At 47.3% G+C, this 19,976-nt stretch overlaps 1 protein-coding gene across 14 annotated transcripts in view; it reads right to left on the bottom strand.

Annotated features, from left to right (window-relative positions):
- KDM2A (lysine demethylase 2A) overlaps nt 1-19,976 on the bottom strand; it is a 157,212-nt gene continuing 137,236 nt past the window's right edge. For 12 of the 14 annotated variants that reach the window (XM_077960794.1, XM_077960795.1, XM_077960792.1 and 9 more), the window contains 9 exons: nt 14,708-14,791; nt 12,341-12,610; nt 11,692-11,823; nt 9,599-9,688; nt 7,178-7,890; nt 5,191-5,354; nt 4,438-4,596; nt 3,633-3,848; nt 1,665-3,168 (listed from right to left, as the gene is read on the bottom strand). In XM_077960794.1, coding sequence (XP_077816920.1) covers nt 2,987-3,168; nt 3,633-3,848; nt 4,438-4,596; nt 5,191-5,354; nt 7,178-7,890; nt 9,599-9,688; nt 11,692-11,823; nt 12,341-12,610; nt 14,708-14,791 — 2,010 coding nt within the window. In that variant the 3' untranslated portion in view covers nt 1,665-2,986. 14 annotated transcript variants of the gene reach the window in all.

Raw genomic sequence — 19,976 nt, forward strand, 5'->3', positions numbered from 1 at the left:
CCCAAACAAAAACAAAACCTAAATTAAAATATTTCCCATTGGAGGCTATTTCTTTTTTTGTCTTTTAAAAATTTTATTACACAAATATCACCCATTCCCACGTGTCAAGAGGAAAGATGTCCTTGCTCTCTCTAAAACCAATAGTGGAGAACTTTTAGAAAACAAAACAAAGTCCAACTAGCTTCCTCCTTCCCTGGCCCAAAATAACCTCAATGTGTCAACTGAGATAGCATAAGACTTATCCCCTTAATGCTTACATTTAATTTAAACTTTTTAGCACAACATTGGAGATTGACTCTAAATCAGCAACAAAAAAATATATATTTACAGTATTTCTCCGAAAAACAAAAAACACAACCAAACCCTTTAAACATAAGTGACTTTAGGAGTTTTATTTATGGAGCAGTTATTTTTTTAATCACCAAGTGATTTTATATTATATATATATAAATTTTCTTCCTTTCCTTTGTGGTTTTTCGCCCCGGTGCTTGGAAAGATGGAGGCAGGGGTTCTGGTCCTGCAGTCTGAGGGCAGGCTCTCCTGGCAAGGCCGTGTCTAAGAGCAGATTGTAGGACATGCGATGGACTCCCCAGGTTCCTCTGTCCCCCAACAGAGACACTTCTTTCCTCCACATGGACCAACCCTCACCTCTAAAAACCATTTCCCCTCAGTCCCAAAGAAAAGGAAAACCCAGCAAGGGCATGGTCCATCTGCTGCCTCTTCTGGGGTCCCTTTTCTGCTGACCAATTTACGTGCACGGTAAAAATGCATGTTTTTCCAAACCCCCAAAAACAAACATAAAAACCAAAACCCAAAAGAAACCATTGGCTTGGAAATTTCTGTGGATGAAATGTCCCAAAGTCAGAGGCACTCTCCCGGCACAATCCCTGCTCTGAAGGGGTCTCTCCACCTCCCCTTTTATAAAAAGACAACAAAATAAAACAAAGTAATCTTTTCAGTATTTTCCACAGGAGCAACCAAAGAAAAAGGCAGGAAGCTTCCAATTATAGGTCATTAACAATAATAAGGTTTTTGCTCAATACCCAGGGTTCTTTACAGAGAAGTTCCCCTAACTGAGGCACTCTGGAATAAGTCACTGGCATTTCCTCAAAGTTTCAACCCCAGATTACTGGGGCCTGGAGACCAATGGAAATGGGCAGAGGGTCATGGGAGCAGACTGCTGTTTGTAAGGTGCAGCCAAAAGATTCAGCAGATTGGAAGAAACAGACAAAATGCCACCCCCTACCAGGACCCAGTTTCTTCTAAGACGGCCAGTTAATGCCAGGGTCAAAACTGGGCTAGGTGGCAGAGGGGACCCCTCTGCCTCTATTGCTTTGGAAGTGGCAAGGGTGCAGTTGGCGTCTCTCTTCTGGGTGGCTCACACTTCAGACCCCTGGTGCCTGGGCTCCATTCCCTACCTCTGTAGGGCTTCAGGAGGAGGAAAGCCTGAGACTGGGCTACAGGAAGAGGGACAGAAAGGGACTGGGTTGGAGGACCAGAAGGCGGGGCGGTGGGGGGAAGAAGAGGTTGTGCTATCAGTATCCTTACAGAGGGGGAGCAGAGTGCAAATTTGCATCAGTCATTTATAAGCTCTTGCCATAGGCTGCTGCTACTGAGCATCTCCTCACACACTTAAAAATATTGACCCAAAAGAAATTCCGACCTTTCTTTCTTTTTTTTTTTTTTTAAAGTGCAAAAAGCTCTCTGCTGCCCTAGAGAGAGGATCTTTGGACAGGCCGTTCAATGCAAAGTAAAAGGGGGCAGCTGATGGGGCTCGACAAAGGGCGGTGGAGCGGGAGACACCATGCTCCCCTCCCTCCCTCCCTCCACATACACGCGCGGAATACACTCAGCCACACACACAGAGGCACATGCACACCCCCTTCCATGGCTGCGGGCAGAGGGCAGGTGACTGGCTTCTAAGCAGGACCCCCTGGCTGCCCTGAAAGGTCAGTGAGCCACTGGGGCTAGACACAGGCCTAGGCTCAGGGGGCTCTGCTAAACCAGAGGCCTGAAGGAGCCTGGCTGGGAGGCAGGTTGGGGCTTGGCCCAGTCCTCTGCCGCCTCCAGCTTGGGGGAGATAGGCTGCTCCCTCTGAGGACGTGCATCCTGGGAAAGCCTTCTTCAGGCAGAATGAAGACACATGGAAAAGGGCAGTCAGTGGGAGGCAAAAGAGAGAGGGGGAACAAGGAGATGGTGCCTGTCTCAGAATCCACTTGGGTAGCAACGAAATGGGTGTGTCCCTGGGGCAGACAGTTCCAGCTCCTCTCAAGAGCTTCAACCCCAATAAGTGCAATAAGGACCTCATAGAGACTAGCAAGGAAGTCGGGTAGGCTGGGGTGGGAAACCTAATTATGTGAATGAGCACGAGTGCTGGGCAGAAACAAGCTCAAGGGAGAGGAAAGGAGGGAGAGCACAGTTAAGGACGTGAGGTTTGGGACATCTCAACAGCACCAGTGTGATCGGCACGGGTCTGGAACTCCTGGGGCTGCTGGCCCCTCCTGCGTAAGCCGGGAGAGTGTGATGGAGGAGAGACACGCACTGGACACCACAAGGAGAACCTGGCCGTGGAGACAGGGCCGCTTTCTTCCCTGGGAGTTTGCTCAGAACCAGGCACTGCTGGGGACCATGGGTGAGGAGGAGGGGCACAGGGCCCAGTGCAGATGAAGGTTGCACAAACACCCCAAACTGAGAGCCCGGTCTCCTGGCAGGCGAGTAAGCGAGCAGGCACCTCGACAGCACAGCCTGTGCTTTCCCCTCAGATCAATCTGCTACTCCCTTTTCCTTAGGAGGGAGAGGAGCAGGCAGGTAAGCCTGGTGTCCACCACCCTCTCTGCCCCGCCTGTAGAGGAAGGGCTCAAGGGACAGGAGAGCAGAGAGGGAGTGTGACGCTGGCCTCAGAGCCCGTGCAGGGTCAAGGAGACGTTCTCCTCGATGGGGAGTCAGGGGAAGATCGGTTTCCTGTTGAGTCTGGGCTGGGTGTGTCTTAGCTGATCTTCTGTATCAGCTTCTCGTCAGACAGGCAGTAGAGGCTGTTGATGGACAAGTCTGAGATGAAGTGCTCGCAGGCTTTTCGAGTGATCTGCTTGCATCCTCGAAGGTCGATCAAGGTGACGTTGGCAATGCGCCGTAGGTAGATCAGGGTCTGGTCTGTCAATTTATTGCAACCTGTTGGGAAAGTGGACATAATGACAATGCTCACATACACACAACCTTCCTCTGCCATTCAATTCCCGTAGCCGTCTTCCTTCAAAATGCTAAACAAAAGCCCTCTTTGTCCCACAACTCCCTGGCTCAGAGACCAAAAGTGCCATCAGCACCTCTAAAGGGACCCTGCTGCCTCACTCCCATCACCATCTGACAACAAGCACAAGGGCTGCAAGGCTGACCAAACTCCAGCTGGATGTTGGCTGCGCACACAGGCAACCAACTTAACTACTCAAGGCCTCAGTCCCCCATCAAGTTAAAAAAGGGACAGAAATCCATGTCCTTGTCCAGATGTGAAGAAATGAGCTAATGGAGCTAATGTGAGTCAATGAACAGGCCCAAGGTCATTCTGGTTTACTGATCAAGTTCCAGGGAGGGCTGGAGGCAGGGGGCACTGCTGCTTATGAACAACAGTAGTGGCATACCTGCCATATTGAGCTCTGTGAGAGAGTAGCGAGTGGAAGACCCAACAGCGGTGAGTAGATTGGAGGACTGATCTGTAAGGTGGCTGCAGTGACTGAGGTCGAGTCGAGACAGGAGGGGCATGTGGCGAATGATGAGGCGAAGCGTGGCATCTGTGATGTCAAGGCCTGCCAGCCGGAAGTCAGTCATGTTCCGGAGCTTGCTGCGATTGTCCTGACCTGCACAGGCAAGACAAGAGTCTAGATCAAAACTCTCAATTCTCTAATCCAGCTTCAAGGCTCCAGGCAGCAACAGCTACTTGCTGGCCAGGGCCCCTGGAAGGGGTTAAGTAGAACTGCCCACACCCAGCCCTGCCTTCAGGGTGTGAGCACTGTGTGGGCAGTTTCTAGGAAACCAGACAAGTTTTCTTTCTTCTCAAGCTGCTAGATTATGCCTCATGCACACAGCAAAAGGCTATGTGCAGAATGCTCCTCCCCTTCCAATACCACCACACTTTTCTAGACCATCATGCAAATAGCTTTTGACTCCACCTCAACCATAAAGCCTTCTCAGACTTTTTCAGGCTTACACTCTCTGGGCCCCAAACTCCACCGACTCACAAAATGGACTTACTCCATTGTTTGTAGGTAGTTATCTGCTTATAGTTACCCTATTCTTGTACATAGTCCATCATTCTGTTTTCGTTTTGTGCTCTTCTATTCTTCCACAGCATCATTTCTGAGACTACCTTAGCTTCTGAGGACAAGGTCTGTTTGGAAGACAAAGCTACCCCAAGACAAGCACCAAGAAGTCAGGCCCAGAGCATACCTGGTTTATCAGCCGGTGGAGTAAGCAAGTCCCGAATTTGAGGGTCCTTGATTCCTACTGCCCACCGAAGATCAAGGGTCCTGAGAAGGGGGCAGCTGGAGGTGCTGAGGGCAGAGACTGCAGACCAGGAGCAGCCTGCTAGGAGGAGGTCTTTCAGTCCTGCAATGGATGGAATGAGACACGTAATAATACACTGTTTCCCAGCATACTCAGAGCTGTAACGATCTGAGCAAAGTGAACAGACTTCCAGTCTAATAGGAGAGAAGGACTATGTCTAATCTTTTAGTCATCCAGCTCAAAGATTTCCACGGTATCCTATACTACATCTTTTGCTTTAGTGGTAAATTGATTGCTTAGTTCCCACCAGAGCAATACAAGAAGGAGTGACTTCCTGTCTTTCCAAGAGCTCAAAATGCTGAAGAGAACAAGGGCTTATAAGGAGCTGACCAAAGTAACATCTGACTCAAATTTCCCCCTTAGTGGTTATGCTGAGGAGAAATGCAGGGCTGGCAGCAACACTGATTCCATTCTCTTTGCTGTCCACTGCAGTGATTGGCCTGTCAGTCCAGAGTGCTGCCTTGGAGACCGGCACTTAAGATGGCCCTGGGTAAATCTCTTGCTAAGCAACAATGGCATGGGACTGCTGCCCTACACTGCCCTCAAGTGATGCTAAGAAGCACGGCCAATAATGCAACTTTTCTTGCCTGCTCCTTCTGGGCCCCTGGAAAAACAGTGGCAGGGCTGGTCACTTACCTGGCAGCCTATTGACAAGCCATGTCAATTGCTTTTTAGAGATGTTGGTCCAACTGAGGTCAAGGCTGACTGGCTGCCTCTTGATGATGCCACTGAGGGCCTGGGGCACAATGGCCTTACACCTACTCAAGTCAATTTTTGTCCAGAGTCTCTTGTCGCAGCACCTGTGATAGAAGGGAAGAGAACTTGCCTTCATTAACTTGATATACCATCAGTGGAGCTCCCATCACAGGCTGCTGATGGCTTCTGGGTAAAGCAGAGCACCTGAGGCTCATTCTCCCTGCGTTCCTCTACAAGTGTACAGGGATCACACCTTACAATTTTTTGCCTCACAGAATAGGCAAAAAAATTGCCTTGGGCTCTACAACAACTAGATGCTTTGCAAACCTATATGTTGATAGTATATAACTTCACCACTTTACCCTGATTTATTCTGGAGTGTTTGAGAACATAACAGTTATTAGGGACACACAGCAAGCAACAGTCTATAATCCCTTCATCTGCATTAAAATGGCATGGTTCCTGCTGAAGTGTATATAAGGGAGCCTCTTAAAGTTTCTAGACTTCTTACTGTCTAAAGCTAAGAAGGCTGCTCCATTCTGTCCCTTGTCAGTCACTCGCAGCTGCCTGAAATGCAGGGTGCTACTCAGCACATCCACAATTCACCCTGCCTTCAGCCCATTACTGTATCAGGTCGAAAGAGGCTCTTTATCAGGCTTACAGAGTCCTCTCCCACCCTCAAGTTCTGCCTTGGTGCTATCCTGACATTTTCTAGCCAGTCCAGACCAGAAGTGAAAGGGACAGGCTTGGCTTTCCACTGCAGTCTACAAATCTACAGGCCACAAACCACAACATGCTGGCTTCCATTTAATATTTTATAGCCCCTGCCCCCCAGCCTGGTTGGCAGGGGAAGAGAGACAGCACATAATGGGAATCTGATGTGCCTGGCCCTGAAAACCAAGAGGTAGAGTCAAGCAGTCCTACTAGTCCTATACAGAGAAATATTAAGGAGAATTTAGATACGCTATGCATTAATTCAGATTTGGGAAATAAACTCATGTTTGCAAAGAACAGGTCTATTTAAAGACTGAAAAAATTTTACCAGTGGCACATGAAGCTTCTATGGCAGAAGCAAGCTGCTGACAATACAGTAGATTTTGCTGCTGTAAACCCGAGCATGCATCAGAGTCCCCTGGAGGAGGGCTTGTTAAAGCAGACTGCTGGGCCCACCCAAGAGGTTCTGATTTAAGAGGCCTATGAGGGCCCTGACAGTTGACATTTCTAAAAAGCTCCTGAGTGAATGTCACTGGTCAGGACACCACACTACTGTAATAGGATGTGTGTGACCCAGATAAAAAGGATATCTCCTACAGTAAATATATACCAGAGCTTAAGGAAAAACCAACAATGCCCAATGGGAAGCTCCTTGTTCATTATCACTACGAATTTTTTCCCCCAAGTGTCTGTCCAACTTAAGAAGAAACGGTAGCTCTCATTAAGGAAGCTTCAAAACTGGACTCTGCTTGCTGGAAAAGGGAATTCTGATCCAGGTTTGGGGGGATGAGCATTGAAACTGAAGAAAAATATAAGCACCTTCAAATTCATCTTGAAAAGCATGCCCACTTCTCTCACTGAATGGGAAGGTAATTGAGTCAGGGGCTTAAGTGAGGTCATCTGTGTTATCAGCACCAGAAGAGTGAACAGAACATCACAGGCTCTCAACCAACACGTGATGAGTTCAGCTGACTTGAGGAGGAAATTTTCAGCCCACAAGACTCTGAAGTTTTAGCACAGACTACAAACCTATTCCCCAAATCAGTTTCCCTCCCCATAACAAAGAGAGATGGGAAAGTATAGAGCAGGGCCAGGAGGCAAATGGCTAAAGTTCCCTAATGACATCTGTGGGCACAACTGGCCCACATCTTTAAACAGGACCTGCCACCTACTCCCATACCCCTAATTCCTGACCCCCTGAATCCCTGCTCACCATTTATACCACGTCTTGCACACTCGCATACATTCACAAAGTTCTCTGCGGCTGAGGTAGCGGAAGACAGACATCCAGACCTCCCGCTGCATCCAGCTTTCGTCTCCATCCTGAGCCCAACTGCCCCGGCCATTCAGCCTGGCTGCACCCCCCTCCTCTGCACTGTCATCTTCCTCCTCCTCCTCCTCCTCTTCCTCCTCCTCTCCCCCCAGCCTCTCCTCATCCCCACGCTGGGGGGTTCGGGCTGGGCAGTGCTGCACTAGCACACGGGGGGAATGGCGAAGGTTGGCAGAGGAGGCCGTGATGGCCTGCAGCTTGGGCACAATGGATGTCCCGTGGAGCTCTTTGGTGGGCCTCTGTAGCGTGACAGTGAGGTACGATCCCCGGATCTTGGCTTTCTCAACTTCAGACAGCTCCTTTTTGCCGCTGGGATTGTTCTCCTTTTCCCGTACCATGGTGCGCTCTGTGGCCTGCAGCCGCAGCAACTGCCGCCGTTTGAAGCGCTCATCGCGGCTGGCACTGTGGTGGTCGCTGGGGCCAGCCCCAGGGGATGACCGAGTCACCATACCCCGGGGGGAAACCGGGTCATGGATGAGCTGCAGCATGGAAGTAGGTGAATGAGGCGGGGGCGTGAGAGGCTCATCGCAGCTCCGCAGGGGCCGCAGGACTTTGGCTTGCACGGCTTCTTCGTCACTCTCTTCCATTTTCCGCTTCTGCAAAACAGGCCCAGAAAAGCAACATCAGTGCTTCCTTTCTTCCAAAGCCTCTGAACAGACAGGGTGGACCTCCCTTGCTCTCAGGGGACCAGAGAGAAGAAAGGTCACTGTTGGAGAGGGGGTCATTCCCTCAGAGTCGGCCCAGGCTGGTCTCCAACTCCTAGGCTCAAGTGATCTGCCTGCCTTGGCCTCCCAAAGTGCTGGAATTATAGGTGTGAGCCACTGCACCTGGCCTGACCATTTTTAATTGTGTCTCTGACTTACCTCTTTCACCCAAGAGACGTTCTGTTTCACGGTGGAAAAAGCCCACATATACCATTTGAACTAAGATCCTGAGTCTGACAGCGGTAAACACCATTGGCTTCTAGCTCTACCAGAGTCTAAGTTTGACTCTACCAGGCTGCATCTTCCACTCCATCCCCCACGTGAATAATAAAGCAGAGAACAAGAACCTCTGTGAGAAACTGGGTTGCTACAGGGAGATTCACTCAGGAGTATGGTGAGGAATCCCACAAGAGCCCTCAACTTTATCTGTGGCATTTGTGCTCTCCAGATACTTGTCCTTTCCTGGAGCCCACTATGACTATGCTATGACAAAGCCCAGTAAACATGTTCCACTAGGAACCATATCAGTAGTTCAGGTTTTTTGCAAGGAGACTTTATGTCTCTAAGCAACAACCCTGGTATCTGCTCTTTTCCTCCTTACATTTTTTGATCATTATGGTTGGAAGAAAATTACCACCTTTTGGGTGCTACCTTTTCCAATGTATTAGAAGATAATACTAAAACATAGCATCTGCCAACACATCTGCTACAGCAGAGATGCAAACACTCAACATCACTAGTGAAGACACATGTAAATGCCACTAGCTCAAGAACTTGGGAGAACTTTGGCCCTAGTCAACTTCAAAAATCCTTGCCCTCAAAGACAAATAGATTGAAAAATTCAACTATCTTGGTATCCAAGTGGGAAGAAATAAAAAGAAGGTAAGAAAATTCCCTTCTGCCCCCTTCCCCGCTCCTGTGCAAGGGTCCTTGGAAGACTAGCACTCGGAAAGCCATCTCCTCCTGTAGGTGTCCACAGCTCGTCTTGCCTTTTCAGCCCGAGTAACTACAGTCCTTTTGGCCCTGACATTACTGGCAACCACTGGTCAGCAACCTCAGCTCCTTTGGGCCAAGGTCATAGCGCTGGTCCTCTCTGGGGGAGGGGCTGCCTCTGCATGACACATTTGGGCATGTGGGATGGGCAGGGTAGGGCTTTCTGCCAGGCCACAAAAGTGAAGATGACAAAAATGTGAACCTGCTTAACTGGAAGCTCAAGTACACTGCTGCACTCACTGGCTGCCTCAGGCCACTGCCTCCCCTCTAGTTAACATTCCTTAGGAGAGATCCTACTCACCTAATTTCTCTCCTCAAATAGCCCAGTCGTGGTTCCTCTCTTTGTAGGGCCCCAGAGTATAAAAGGACCTTAGGAATTTACAGATTCCAAGTGGAATAATATTTAGTAATACAAAAAACAATGCTACAAACTCTAACAAAGAAAATACTAAAAATTAACCAAAGAAAAAACATACCAAACCAAACAAAAATAATCTCCTAGGTCAGAGAAACCATGTGAACACTAATGCAAAGGCAAAAGTATATCAATCCCCCACATTTGACGCCTCTTTTCTGTCACAGTGCAAATCTGATAAGGTTCCTTTACCTGGGCTTTCTCCGAGTTGTCCTCCTGGTAGCACTTTGGACATTCCCAGCAATTTGGCAATTCTTCATTAAGCAACCCCTCTCCATCCATCTATAGGAAGACAGAGATGTTTTTAAAAGCCCATCTCTCAAGCTTCCTTTATCAAACAATAACACAGTTGGGAAGAGTTACTCACTAATCAATAACATTGGTCCATAAAGGGAGAAAAACTGTGAGCAATCGAGCCCCAAATAGCCAATGGTGCTGAACCTGATCTTGACAGTGGGGCACAGGTTCTGATAGCTTGGGTTTAGGGACTAATGCTCTAGTATCTGTGACTCAGTGTTCTCCACCGTAAAATGTTGGCTGACATTACTACCTTCACTTTCCCTCAGGAACTAACACACACAGAGATACAACATTATAATTGCCAGGGATACAACAAAACCCACCTTATAGGGTTGTGGTGAAGATTAAATTATTCATTGTGTAAAGAATTTAACAAAGTACTTGGCATACAGCAAACCCTCTGTATTAGCCATTATCATCATCATGGAATACGCTATTTCACCAATTCTATGGGTTTGAGGTATGTTAATAGATGTAATATGTAACATTTAAATCTTCACCAAGTTATAACTAATCGAACAAACTTTTAAGATTGTAAAGCTGGCTGGGCACGGTGGCTGACGCCTGTAATCCCAGCACTTTGGGAGGCCAAGGTGGGCGGATCACTTGATGCCAGGAGTTCAAGACCAACCTGGCCAACATGGTGAAACCCCATCTCCACTAATCACAAAACTAGATGGGCATGGTGGTACATGCCTGTAATCCCAGCTACTCAGGAGGTTGAGGCAGAATTGCTTGAACCCAGGAGATGGAGGCTGCAGTGAGCCAAAATCTCACCACTGTACTCCAGCCTGGGCAACAGAGTGAGACTCTCTCTCCAAAAAAAAAAAAAAAAAAAAAGATTGTAATGCCGTTGAAATATCCTAAGAATCAGGCCAGGCACAGTGGCTCACACCTATAATCCCAGCACTTTTGGAGGCCAAGGCAGGTGAATCACTTGAGGTTAGGAGTTTGAGACTGGCCTGGCGAACATGGTGAAACCCCATCTCTACTAAAAACACAAAAATTAGCTGGGCGCAGTGGCACGTGCCTGTAATCCCCACTACTAGGGACGCTGAGGCAGGAGAATCACTTGAACCTGGGAGAGATATCCTGCCACTGCACTTTAGCCTGGGCAACAGAACAAGGCTATGTCTCAAAAACAACAAAACAAAACAAAACAAAAACCCGGTTCTTCATTCAACATATGCTTAATGTCTCCATATACTGACCTATTAATGCTTCTGTTATAGATTTGCTGCTATATAGTATTCAAAAAAACCAAAAATCTATAAAAGGTATACTTTTCACATTTTAACCTTTCTGAAATTGGGCTGCTTCTCATGAATGACAGTGTCTTATTATCACTGTCAGGCAACAGTCATGATTTTAGCTGATACTTTCTGAGAAGGCCAAGGAAACAGTGATTCTCCACAAGGCTACACAATTCGGATCACCAGGGGAGCTTTTGGAACACAAGGCCCACTGCTGGACTCAATCTCTGAGGCTGAGATCTGAATTTATTACTTTTTATTACTTTTTTTTTTTTAAAGCTATTTAGCTCTGCACTGAGCCTGATACAGACTCAGCACTCATTAAATGTTACCTGATACTATTACCCTCACTCTCCCTTAGGAACTAATATCCAGAGGTACACTGAAGTATGTATCAGAGATGACTAAAGGCTTGAGGCACTGCAAAACACACCATGCAGTTCCATTATGGCCTGGGGACTCTACATACACTGTCCAGAAGCCAGATTGTAAGCTCCATGAGGACAGGAACTGGGTGTGTTTTGTGTACTGTTCTATCCTCAGGGTCTAATGCAGTGCCTGACACATTGTATGTGTATGAATCAAGGGCTGATGTTAGACCACTGCATTATGTGGCCACAGAGGTGATGGCCTACAGTAGGGATGCTGGCACTCCCATGACAGGTGTCCCATTCTGTTGTGTCACTCACTCCATTAGCTGAGACTTAAGGAACCCCTTATAGCTCTCCTCACCTGGAGGCAGCCAGGATGAACAATCTCATTGCAGATACAGCATTCCATGAGTTTCTTCTCAAAGTCTTGTGTCTCTTCATTCTGATCCACCTCTCCACAGAGGGAACATGTGACTGAGTGAGGCAGTCTGGGCTACAAGAGGACAAAGATAGGATCCAAGAGAACTGACTCAGATCCTTATCATTTCAGTTTCCCTTAAACTGAAGATGGGAGATTTGGGTCCTATAATTCTCTAGTAAACACCTGGAAGCATGGAGGCAGGGTGGAGAGAAGGGAGGTTTTTGGTAGGAAAAATGACTGGGGAAGAGGAGGACTCAACCACCTGGGTACTAGAGACTAGTTTATTTTCAGTTGGCCTATCCTTGGCCTCCCCAGTCCTTTCTAATCTACTTGAAGAGGGGAAAGAAGGCAATGATTTGCCCTTCAAATGCTGGTCTCTTGTTTGGAATTAGGTAAAGCCAAAAGATTAAATTGGATTTTTAGTACTGGATACCTTCCATCTAAACCTGGGGTACAAAATAAAGCCAAAAAGAGAGTATAAACCTTTTCTTTCCAACTCTAAAGTCTCTTTAACTTTACACTATATGTATTTCAGTTCCTTTGGCACTGCCACTCCTCCCCCAAATTCTTTACCCAGCAGATCACTCACTGCCAAGCACTGTCGGAGGACACAGGACTGCTTCATGCGTCCAGGCCCCCCAAACTTCTTCATGTCTCTGCAGTAGTGGCAAACACCACACTCTCCTTGCACACAGGCTTTGCATTTTCGACATCGCACTCGTCTCCGTCTGGCTCCTGACACAATCGGGGAGGCAGCAGCTGGCCTCACAGGTGTTAACCGTGGAGCTGGTTTCATAGTGTGAGGCTTTGTAATGGGGATGGTAGGAACCCGCACCTTTGGCCGAGTGGGGAATTTAAGCTGGAAAGAGAAAGCAGTGAGGTCAAATATATCAGGTTGCTTTAAGACTGGAGAGGGTAGAAGATTACATGGTAGCATACCTAGCCCGGGGCTTGGCCCACTATGGCCTACGGGCAGATCTGCCCACTGCTTGTTTCTAGAATAAATTTTATTAACACACAACTCATCTTGTGTATTATCAATGGCTGCTTTTTTTTTTTTTGAGACAGAGTCTAGCTCTGTTGCCCAGACTGGAATATAGTGGCTTGATCTTGGCTCACTGCAAGTTCTGCCTCCCGAGTTCATGCCATTTTCCTGCCTCAGCCTCCCGAGTAGTTGGGACTACAGGCGCCTGCCACCACGCCAAGGAAATTTTTTTGTATTTTTAGTAGAGACGGGGTTTCACCATGTTAGCCAGGATGGTCTCGATCTCCTGACCTCGTGATCCGCCCGCCTTGGCCTCCCAGAGTGCTGGGATTACAGGCGTGAGCCACCACACCTGGCCAATCAATGGCTGCTTTCATGCTACCATGGTAGAACTGATAAATTGTGACTGTGTGGTGTACAAAACCTAAAATATTTACTATCTTGAGCTTTACAGAAAAATTTGCCAGCCCTTGTCCTAGCCCTTTGGCCTACTAATTCAGCTGCTTCCCTTTCATTTTGCAGAGCTGTTAAGATTCATCCCTCCCTGAGCTTTCTGTGTTAAGTGCCATGTACTGAAGTCACTCCAGGAGCCCTCCAATATTTCCTCATCCTGACTGCTCAGATTATACTCCTAAAGAAGACAGTAAACTACCTTAGGGTGAAACGAGTCTTGCTCATTTCTTTAGTACTCCAAATCTAAGCATACAACCTGGTACATAGCAGACACTCCAATAATATTTAAGTGTGGAACACATTTCTTAGCATTCGTATTTACCCTGCTGGTGACCTTTTCAAGGACAAGGACCATGTTTCCTACTACTTTAATTTCTTACCATATCTTAAACACTTTTCTGACACAAAATACTCAAAAACCAGAAATGACTGAATTGTTTTAAGGCAGTCCCCTGTGGCCAAGCAGAGGCCAAGTGGGACTCCTCCCCCTAGTGACGAGGAGGTGATTCTTTAAATATATTGTTCAACTCCATACCTTTATATTCTGCCTAAACACCCCTGGAATGTGATGGCTTTGCAACTTTCAGCTACAGAACAACAAACAGAAGCCTAATTTATTTGCCAAATTCATGGCCAGGATCAGAATGCTATCATTTATTTAATATGTAACCTTGATAGAGGACAGTATGGGCAAAAAAAATTATACAGGATCTAAACTGAAGAGGCATGAAAATTCATAATTGACAGTTTATTAGCTGACAGTAATTCCTTTCTTATTCTTTTTTTTTTTGAGACAGAGTTTCGCTCTTGTCGCCCAGCCTGAAGTGCAATGGCGCGATCTCGGCTCACTACAACCTCTGCCTCCCGGGTTCAAGCGATTCTCCTGTCTCAGCCTCCCGAGTAGCTGGGATTATAGGCATGTCCCACCACGCTTGGCTAATTTTGTATTTTTAGTAGAGACAGGGTTTCTTCCTGTTGGTCAGGCTGGTCTCAACTTCCCGACCTCAGGTAATCCGACTGCTTTGGCCTCCCAAAGTGTTGGGATTACAGGCGTGAGCCACCATGCCTGGCCCCTTTATTCTCTTTTCAATTCCATACTGCAAAGTCCAGGTTAAGGGGATTTTTGAGAGAATGATCTCACTACATCAAAGAAAACCTGTGCTCCTTTTAGATATCTATGTAATTATTTTAACTGGCTTTCAATCATATCTGTGAAGATAACTGAGTAACTGGTCACAAGGACAGAAGCGGATGCATTTTGATGAACAAATGCACAATTTGGCATCTGAATCTGGAGGGAGGCCTCCCAGTTTGATAGTTCCGTTGAGAGTCACCTCCAAAGATAGCCAATTACCCTGACTTACAAGTCAAAACAGAACTGCGTAATGATTTTCTGTCAGTTTGTATTAATGCACCAAAAGCCATCTGCCTCTAGTTGTTCTTTTTTTCCCCAGAATGGTAATCATCAACTAACGAAAGGCTTAAGCAGCCTAAAAATCAAACAACATAGTTTCTTACCTTATCCCTTTTTGGCCACTGTACTATAGGAACTCCAGTGAGGGCTAACTTGGGATCGCTGTTGGCAAGCTCTTCCAGCAAAATCTAAGGGTAGGAGGGGAAAGAAGGAAAAATCAGGGCAGAGTGAACAAAGAGCCAACCACCCTGAACAGCATCCAGACTCTGCCTCAGTACCCTTGAGTAGCAAGGGAGGCAGGGTGGCAACTGTCTGTATTTGCCCTTCGTACAGAGACTCACTGGAAAACAAATAAATCAAAGGTGAAGGAGAAAACTCAAACTTAGGCTGCTGCAGTATTATGAAAACTTTGAGGCTGGGCACAGTGGCTCATGCCTGTAAGAGGTGGGAAGATCACTTGAGCCAGGAGTTTGAGACCAGCCTGGGAAACAGAGCAAGACCCATCTCTACAGGGGGCGGGTGGTGGTGGTGGGGGAGCAGAAAGGACTTCAAACTCACCTTTGCTCCCAATCCCTTACTTGTGTACTCATTATACTAACACACTGAAACAACTAACTTACTGTGGCGACAAGTGTTACTTCTCATACAGCTTCTCATACATATGACAGTAAAACTTTATTATTGCTTCTTCACTTTTTACACCAGTTAGTGAATATTATCAGGTAATTAAGTATTGCCTTCATTTCTCATATGTGAGCCAAGTGGCATAAAAATGATTGGCTAATACAGAATTAATGAGATGAACGGTACAGCCTAATGTGCTGATTTAACCCAGGGCTCTTTTCTTCTAAGGCTGATTACAGAAATCTCAATCTCAAATCTCTCTCTCTCTCTCTCACACACACACACCCACAGAGTCTGTTATTTGCCTTTATTCCTTTAAATGGGGAAAGGAACAATCTTAGGGGCAACAGTTCTCATGGCATTACCAATAAAATTTAAATGACTTATGAACAATGATACAGTGAGAAAATGCCACTTAAGTGAATCACACTGGTTGACTGTTACTTTGGAACAAATTTTTTTTTTTTTTAGATGGAGTCTCACTCTGTTGCTCAGGCTGGAGTGCAGTGGTGCTATCTCGTTCACTGCAACCTCTGCCTCCCTGGTTCAAACGATTCTGCTGCTTCAGCCTTCTGAGTAGCTGGGATTACAGGCACCTGCCACCATACCCGGCTAATTTTTGTAGTTTTAGTAGAGACGGGGTTTCACCATGTTGGCCAGGCTGGTCTCCAACTCCTGACCTCAGGTGATCCGCTTGCCTCGGCCTCTCAAAGTGCTGGGGTTACAGGCGTGAGCCACCACAACTGGCCAAATCTTTTTGTTTTAGACAGAAATTCCTGAAGCCCAAATCTTCTAGTATAATGAAATCCTTCTTCTTCTGACCTTATGAGCCCTAAAGCAACACCAACAGCAAAATAACTCAAATCTGGGAGACAAGTTACATGATTCCTTTTCTGGCTACCCTAGGTATGTACAGGACGGTAACTGTTTCAGCAAATACTAAACTCTGATCCTGGACAGGTTAGCAAGTCTGGGCCATTGCTAATAATTGTTCTCATAATCCTGTGTGCTCTACCCCAGAGACCAGGACTGTTATGTATTTTCATTCTTAACTTAAGGTTCCTGCTCCAAATCCCAAAGTTGGGACTCAGAAAGACCCTTTATCTCATAGCCAAGAAGCTCCTCTACTAAGATCCCCTTTTGCCAAGTCTCCAGATGCCTCTCACCTTCCCCCAAACTCATTTCATTTGCGGACGTTTTATTTACTTCAAGTTGCTATGGCATCCTTTTCTGTTAGTACCATACAGCGTGGGGGTGAAGAGGCGGGGTCTGGTGCCACGTGGGACAAGGCTCTGGTATGGGCTCCTAATCTCCCTAGGGTGAAAAATTCAGGTCCATTCAAAATGTGTGCTAGGGAGTGCATGGCTCCCCTCCCCCACTTCGCACTGCCGAAGAGTAGGACTCTGCCCATTTCCTCTGCTGAAGTGAACTGAGCTGTCCACAAATGGGGACTTTCCACTTTCAGCAAAACAGACTGCACAGTAAGATCTGCGATTGTTTAAGAGTAGAAAAGGAACTTAACTGTTCACCAAAAGCAGTCTAATTCTACCTGCAAGATTTCTGTGGGGAGTAGGGAAGGGTAGGCAGAAAACTGTGTCGGTGTGTGTGTGGGGGGCGGCAGCTGTTCACACATACAGGACTCAGTTACTGGGGTATGTGTGGGTGTGGAGGGAAATGCAGATTTCCTTCCAAGCCTTATTTTGCTGGGGCCATTCAACCAAGCACGCCCTGCTTTCATCAAAAAAGGCAGACTCCAGCTGAGGCCCTACAAGAAACCATATAAAGAAGCCACCACCCTTCACTAGAGGGGGTTTGGGATAGGAGAGCGGGGGTGGAGTGCGGGAAAGGCTGACGCCTATCTCGGCTCCAGGCATTCGGGAGAACATTTAAACACAGGCCCACACCCTACAGATCACAGGAAGGGAAAGAGAACAGAAGGTGCCTGGGCAGAGAGGGAAAGGATTCTCAAAAGCCAAGCAACCCAATTCAAAAGCACATCCCACCAGGTGAGGGAACAAGTGCAATGACGGCTCAGGCAAGTAACAGCATTGTCCTGGACTCGCCCGGCAGGCAGCAGGCAGTTTCTTCTGCCTCTTCACTGAGACAAAAGTCCCTATAGTTACACGCACCCCAAACCAGAAAGGGTTTGCCGATCGACCGCCTGACCTTTCGTTTCCCGTCGCTCTGGAGCTGCCGAGGCTCTTGGTGAAGTTTCCCCAGCGTCTTTGTTTTGTTTTCTGTATTGGAAGTTCTCCTGAAGGAGTTAGATATTCTGCCTCTAGGAAAATCCGGATTTACTTGAATATTCTGGAATCTCCCAGAGCACATAGGGCAGGGCAGTCCAGCTCTGCCCCTTCAGACTACCCAGAGAGAGCAGCGTGCAACGCTCTGGGTTCCTTCTCGAGCCCTTCAGCTCAGCCGCGGCTTCCTGTGCCTGCGAACAATGCTGCTGCGTCACCCACATGCAGCTCCCAGAAATGCTTTGCAACGGAAGATGGCAGGAGGGGGAGCCGAGCGAGAGTGAGCGAGCCAGGCAGAGGGCCCAGCCGTTCTGCTGCAGAGCCGGGAGGGGGTGTGTTCAGCAACTGCTTTCTTCCTCGCGATTGGAAGAGGCCCTGCCAGGGAGGGGAGCTCAGCCACAGCCCCCGCCCTGTCTCCCTCCCACTACCACTGCAATAGGAGAACCTAGGGCCAGCCCCCTGAGGGCTCCCGGTGGCAGACTTCTGAAGGCGCCAGCAAAAGGGAAGGCTTTAACTCATTCTGCAGGCTACACTAGGCACCTTGGCCCACATTTGTCCTTGTCTCAGTCTACACCCTTCCCCTCAGGGTCACCTCTCACTGTTACTGCCAGAGCTCTCTGGCTGACTGCACACACACTTATCTCTCCCCTCTCAGCAAGTACAGGGGGGTCGCCCAAAGTTCCGCTTCTCTGGATGAACTAGGCACGGGAGCTGAGTTCCTGGAGTTATCTTCTCCTGCGCACTGCCTGCTTCACCTGCCCTCGCTGACTTGCTCCCAGCCCACAATCCAGAATCTGCCTACGTGTTCCAAAAAACCTTCAGAAATGGCCCATGTCAGCCAATATTGAGATATTCAATAAAATATGGCTAACATCAACTACATCTAAAACAGATGCCTGCTTCTGATTTTGACAAGGACTCCACCCCCACACTACAGTACTAGAAATGTCCGTGCAGCAATCCTGCAGCGGTTCCACCGGGAACAAGTCAAACAACTGAGGCACAACCTAAGGGCAACATACTTTGCTCTCCTGTCTCTAAACAAGGTGCAGGAAACCAGGGAACACACTTTCTCCCAACTCTGGCAGTCTCCTCTGCCTATAAGATTATCCTCGGCCGGGCGCGGTGGCTCACGCCTGTAATCCCAGCACTTTGGGAGGCCGAGACGGGCGGATCACGAGTTCAGGAGATCGAGACCATCCTGGCTAACACGGTGAAACCCTGTCTCTACTAAAAAAATACAAAAAAAATTAGCTGGGCGAGGTGGCAGGCGCCTGTACTCCCAGCTACTGGGGAGGCTGAGGCAGGAGAATTGCGTGAACCCGGGAGGCGGGGCTTGCAGTGAGCTGAGATCCGGCCACTGCACTCCAGCCTGGGCAACAGAGCTAGACTCCGTCTCAAAAAAAAAAAAAAAAAAGATTATCCTCTTGGATTTCCGTTTCTATTCAAGTCTGTTTGCCTGTCTCATTCTTGATATTCCCTAGATGAAGCAGCCAGTCCTGCATCCTGTCAAGACACCTCACTACCTTCTTACAGCCACTCAGACTGACAGGTATTGCTCACGCCTCTACACACCAAACCCTGATTCCTGGATCCCCAGCTGGGATGAAGCTCAGACTGAACACACACTCCCTTCAGTCTACAGGAGGAAGAGAGGGTGCACACTCTGGTTGAGTTTCTAGGGATCCACAGTGTACCAAACATCAGCATGGGAGAACCTCAATAGGAATCAAATACTTAGCAGAAACAGTTTGGGTCTGAATTTATGTGATTTTTAGACTTTTACAAAGGTAACTTGCCTTTTTTTGCAGATGCTTTGATTTAAACATCTAGCTCTTAAGCATTCTTACTTATTTCCAGGACAGTTGTTTCAGTGAGTTTCTGGTACAGATTTAGTGGCTAACTAGGCTTTCTAAAGTCTGGGGCTTTGCTACCAAGGGCTTCATATGTTATTCTCATCGTAGTTTACCAGAGGAAGGAGAGACTTTTGTGCTCTCGGCTGAGCTCCTCCTGGAAATGCTTATATGAACATCCTAACCCTAAACCTCTCCCTGGCACTGTATCTTAAGACTCAAGACCCAGTGCAATCGGCTTATTTTGTTTGAAAAGCTTTCCTTAACAGTGATCTAGCTATTGAGAGGTCTTCTTGGAAAATGCTTATTTTGATCTTCAGTGCTATTTATATTACAGAGATGATAAAGTATGAATACTTAAGAGAAAACATATTACTTTAAAACAAACATAAGTTCAAGTTGCAGCAAGTACAAATTCTAGAGACCACCAGGAAAGGACAAAAATCAGATAGGGCACTAGGAAACTCACTCCCATTAAGTTTCCAAATCACAAATTAAACCAGGCCTAACTTTTCCCCCTCCTGCTAATTCAGAATAAAAGATAGGCAAAAAAGATAAGAATTACTAAGACCATGACATTACATAATACAAGAATATAAGGAAAATATTTAAAATAATTATATGTGCTTTAACCATATAAGACTCCTAACTGAGTT

This window comes from Macaca mulatta, chromosome 14 (genome assembly GCF_049350105.2).
Source record: "Macaca mulatta isolate MMU2019108-1 chromosome 14, T2T-MMU8v2.0, whole genome shotgun sequence".
Taxonomy (NCBI): domain Eukaryota; kingdom Metazoa; phylum Chordata; class Mammalia; order Primates; family Cercopithecidae; genus Macaca; species Macaca mulatta.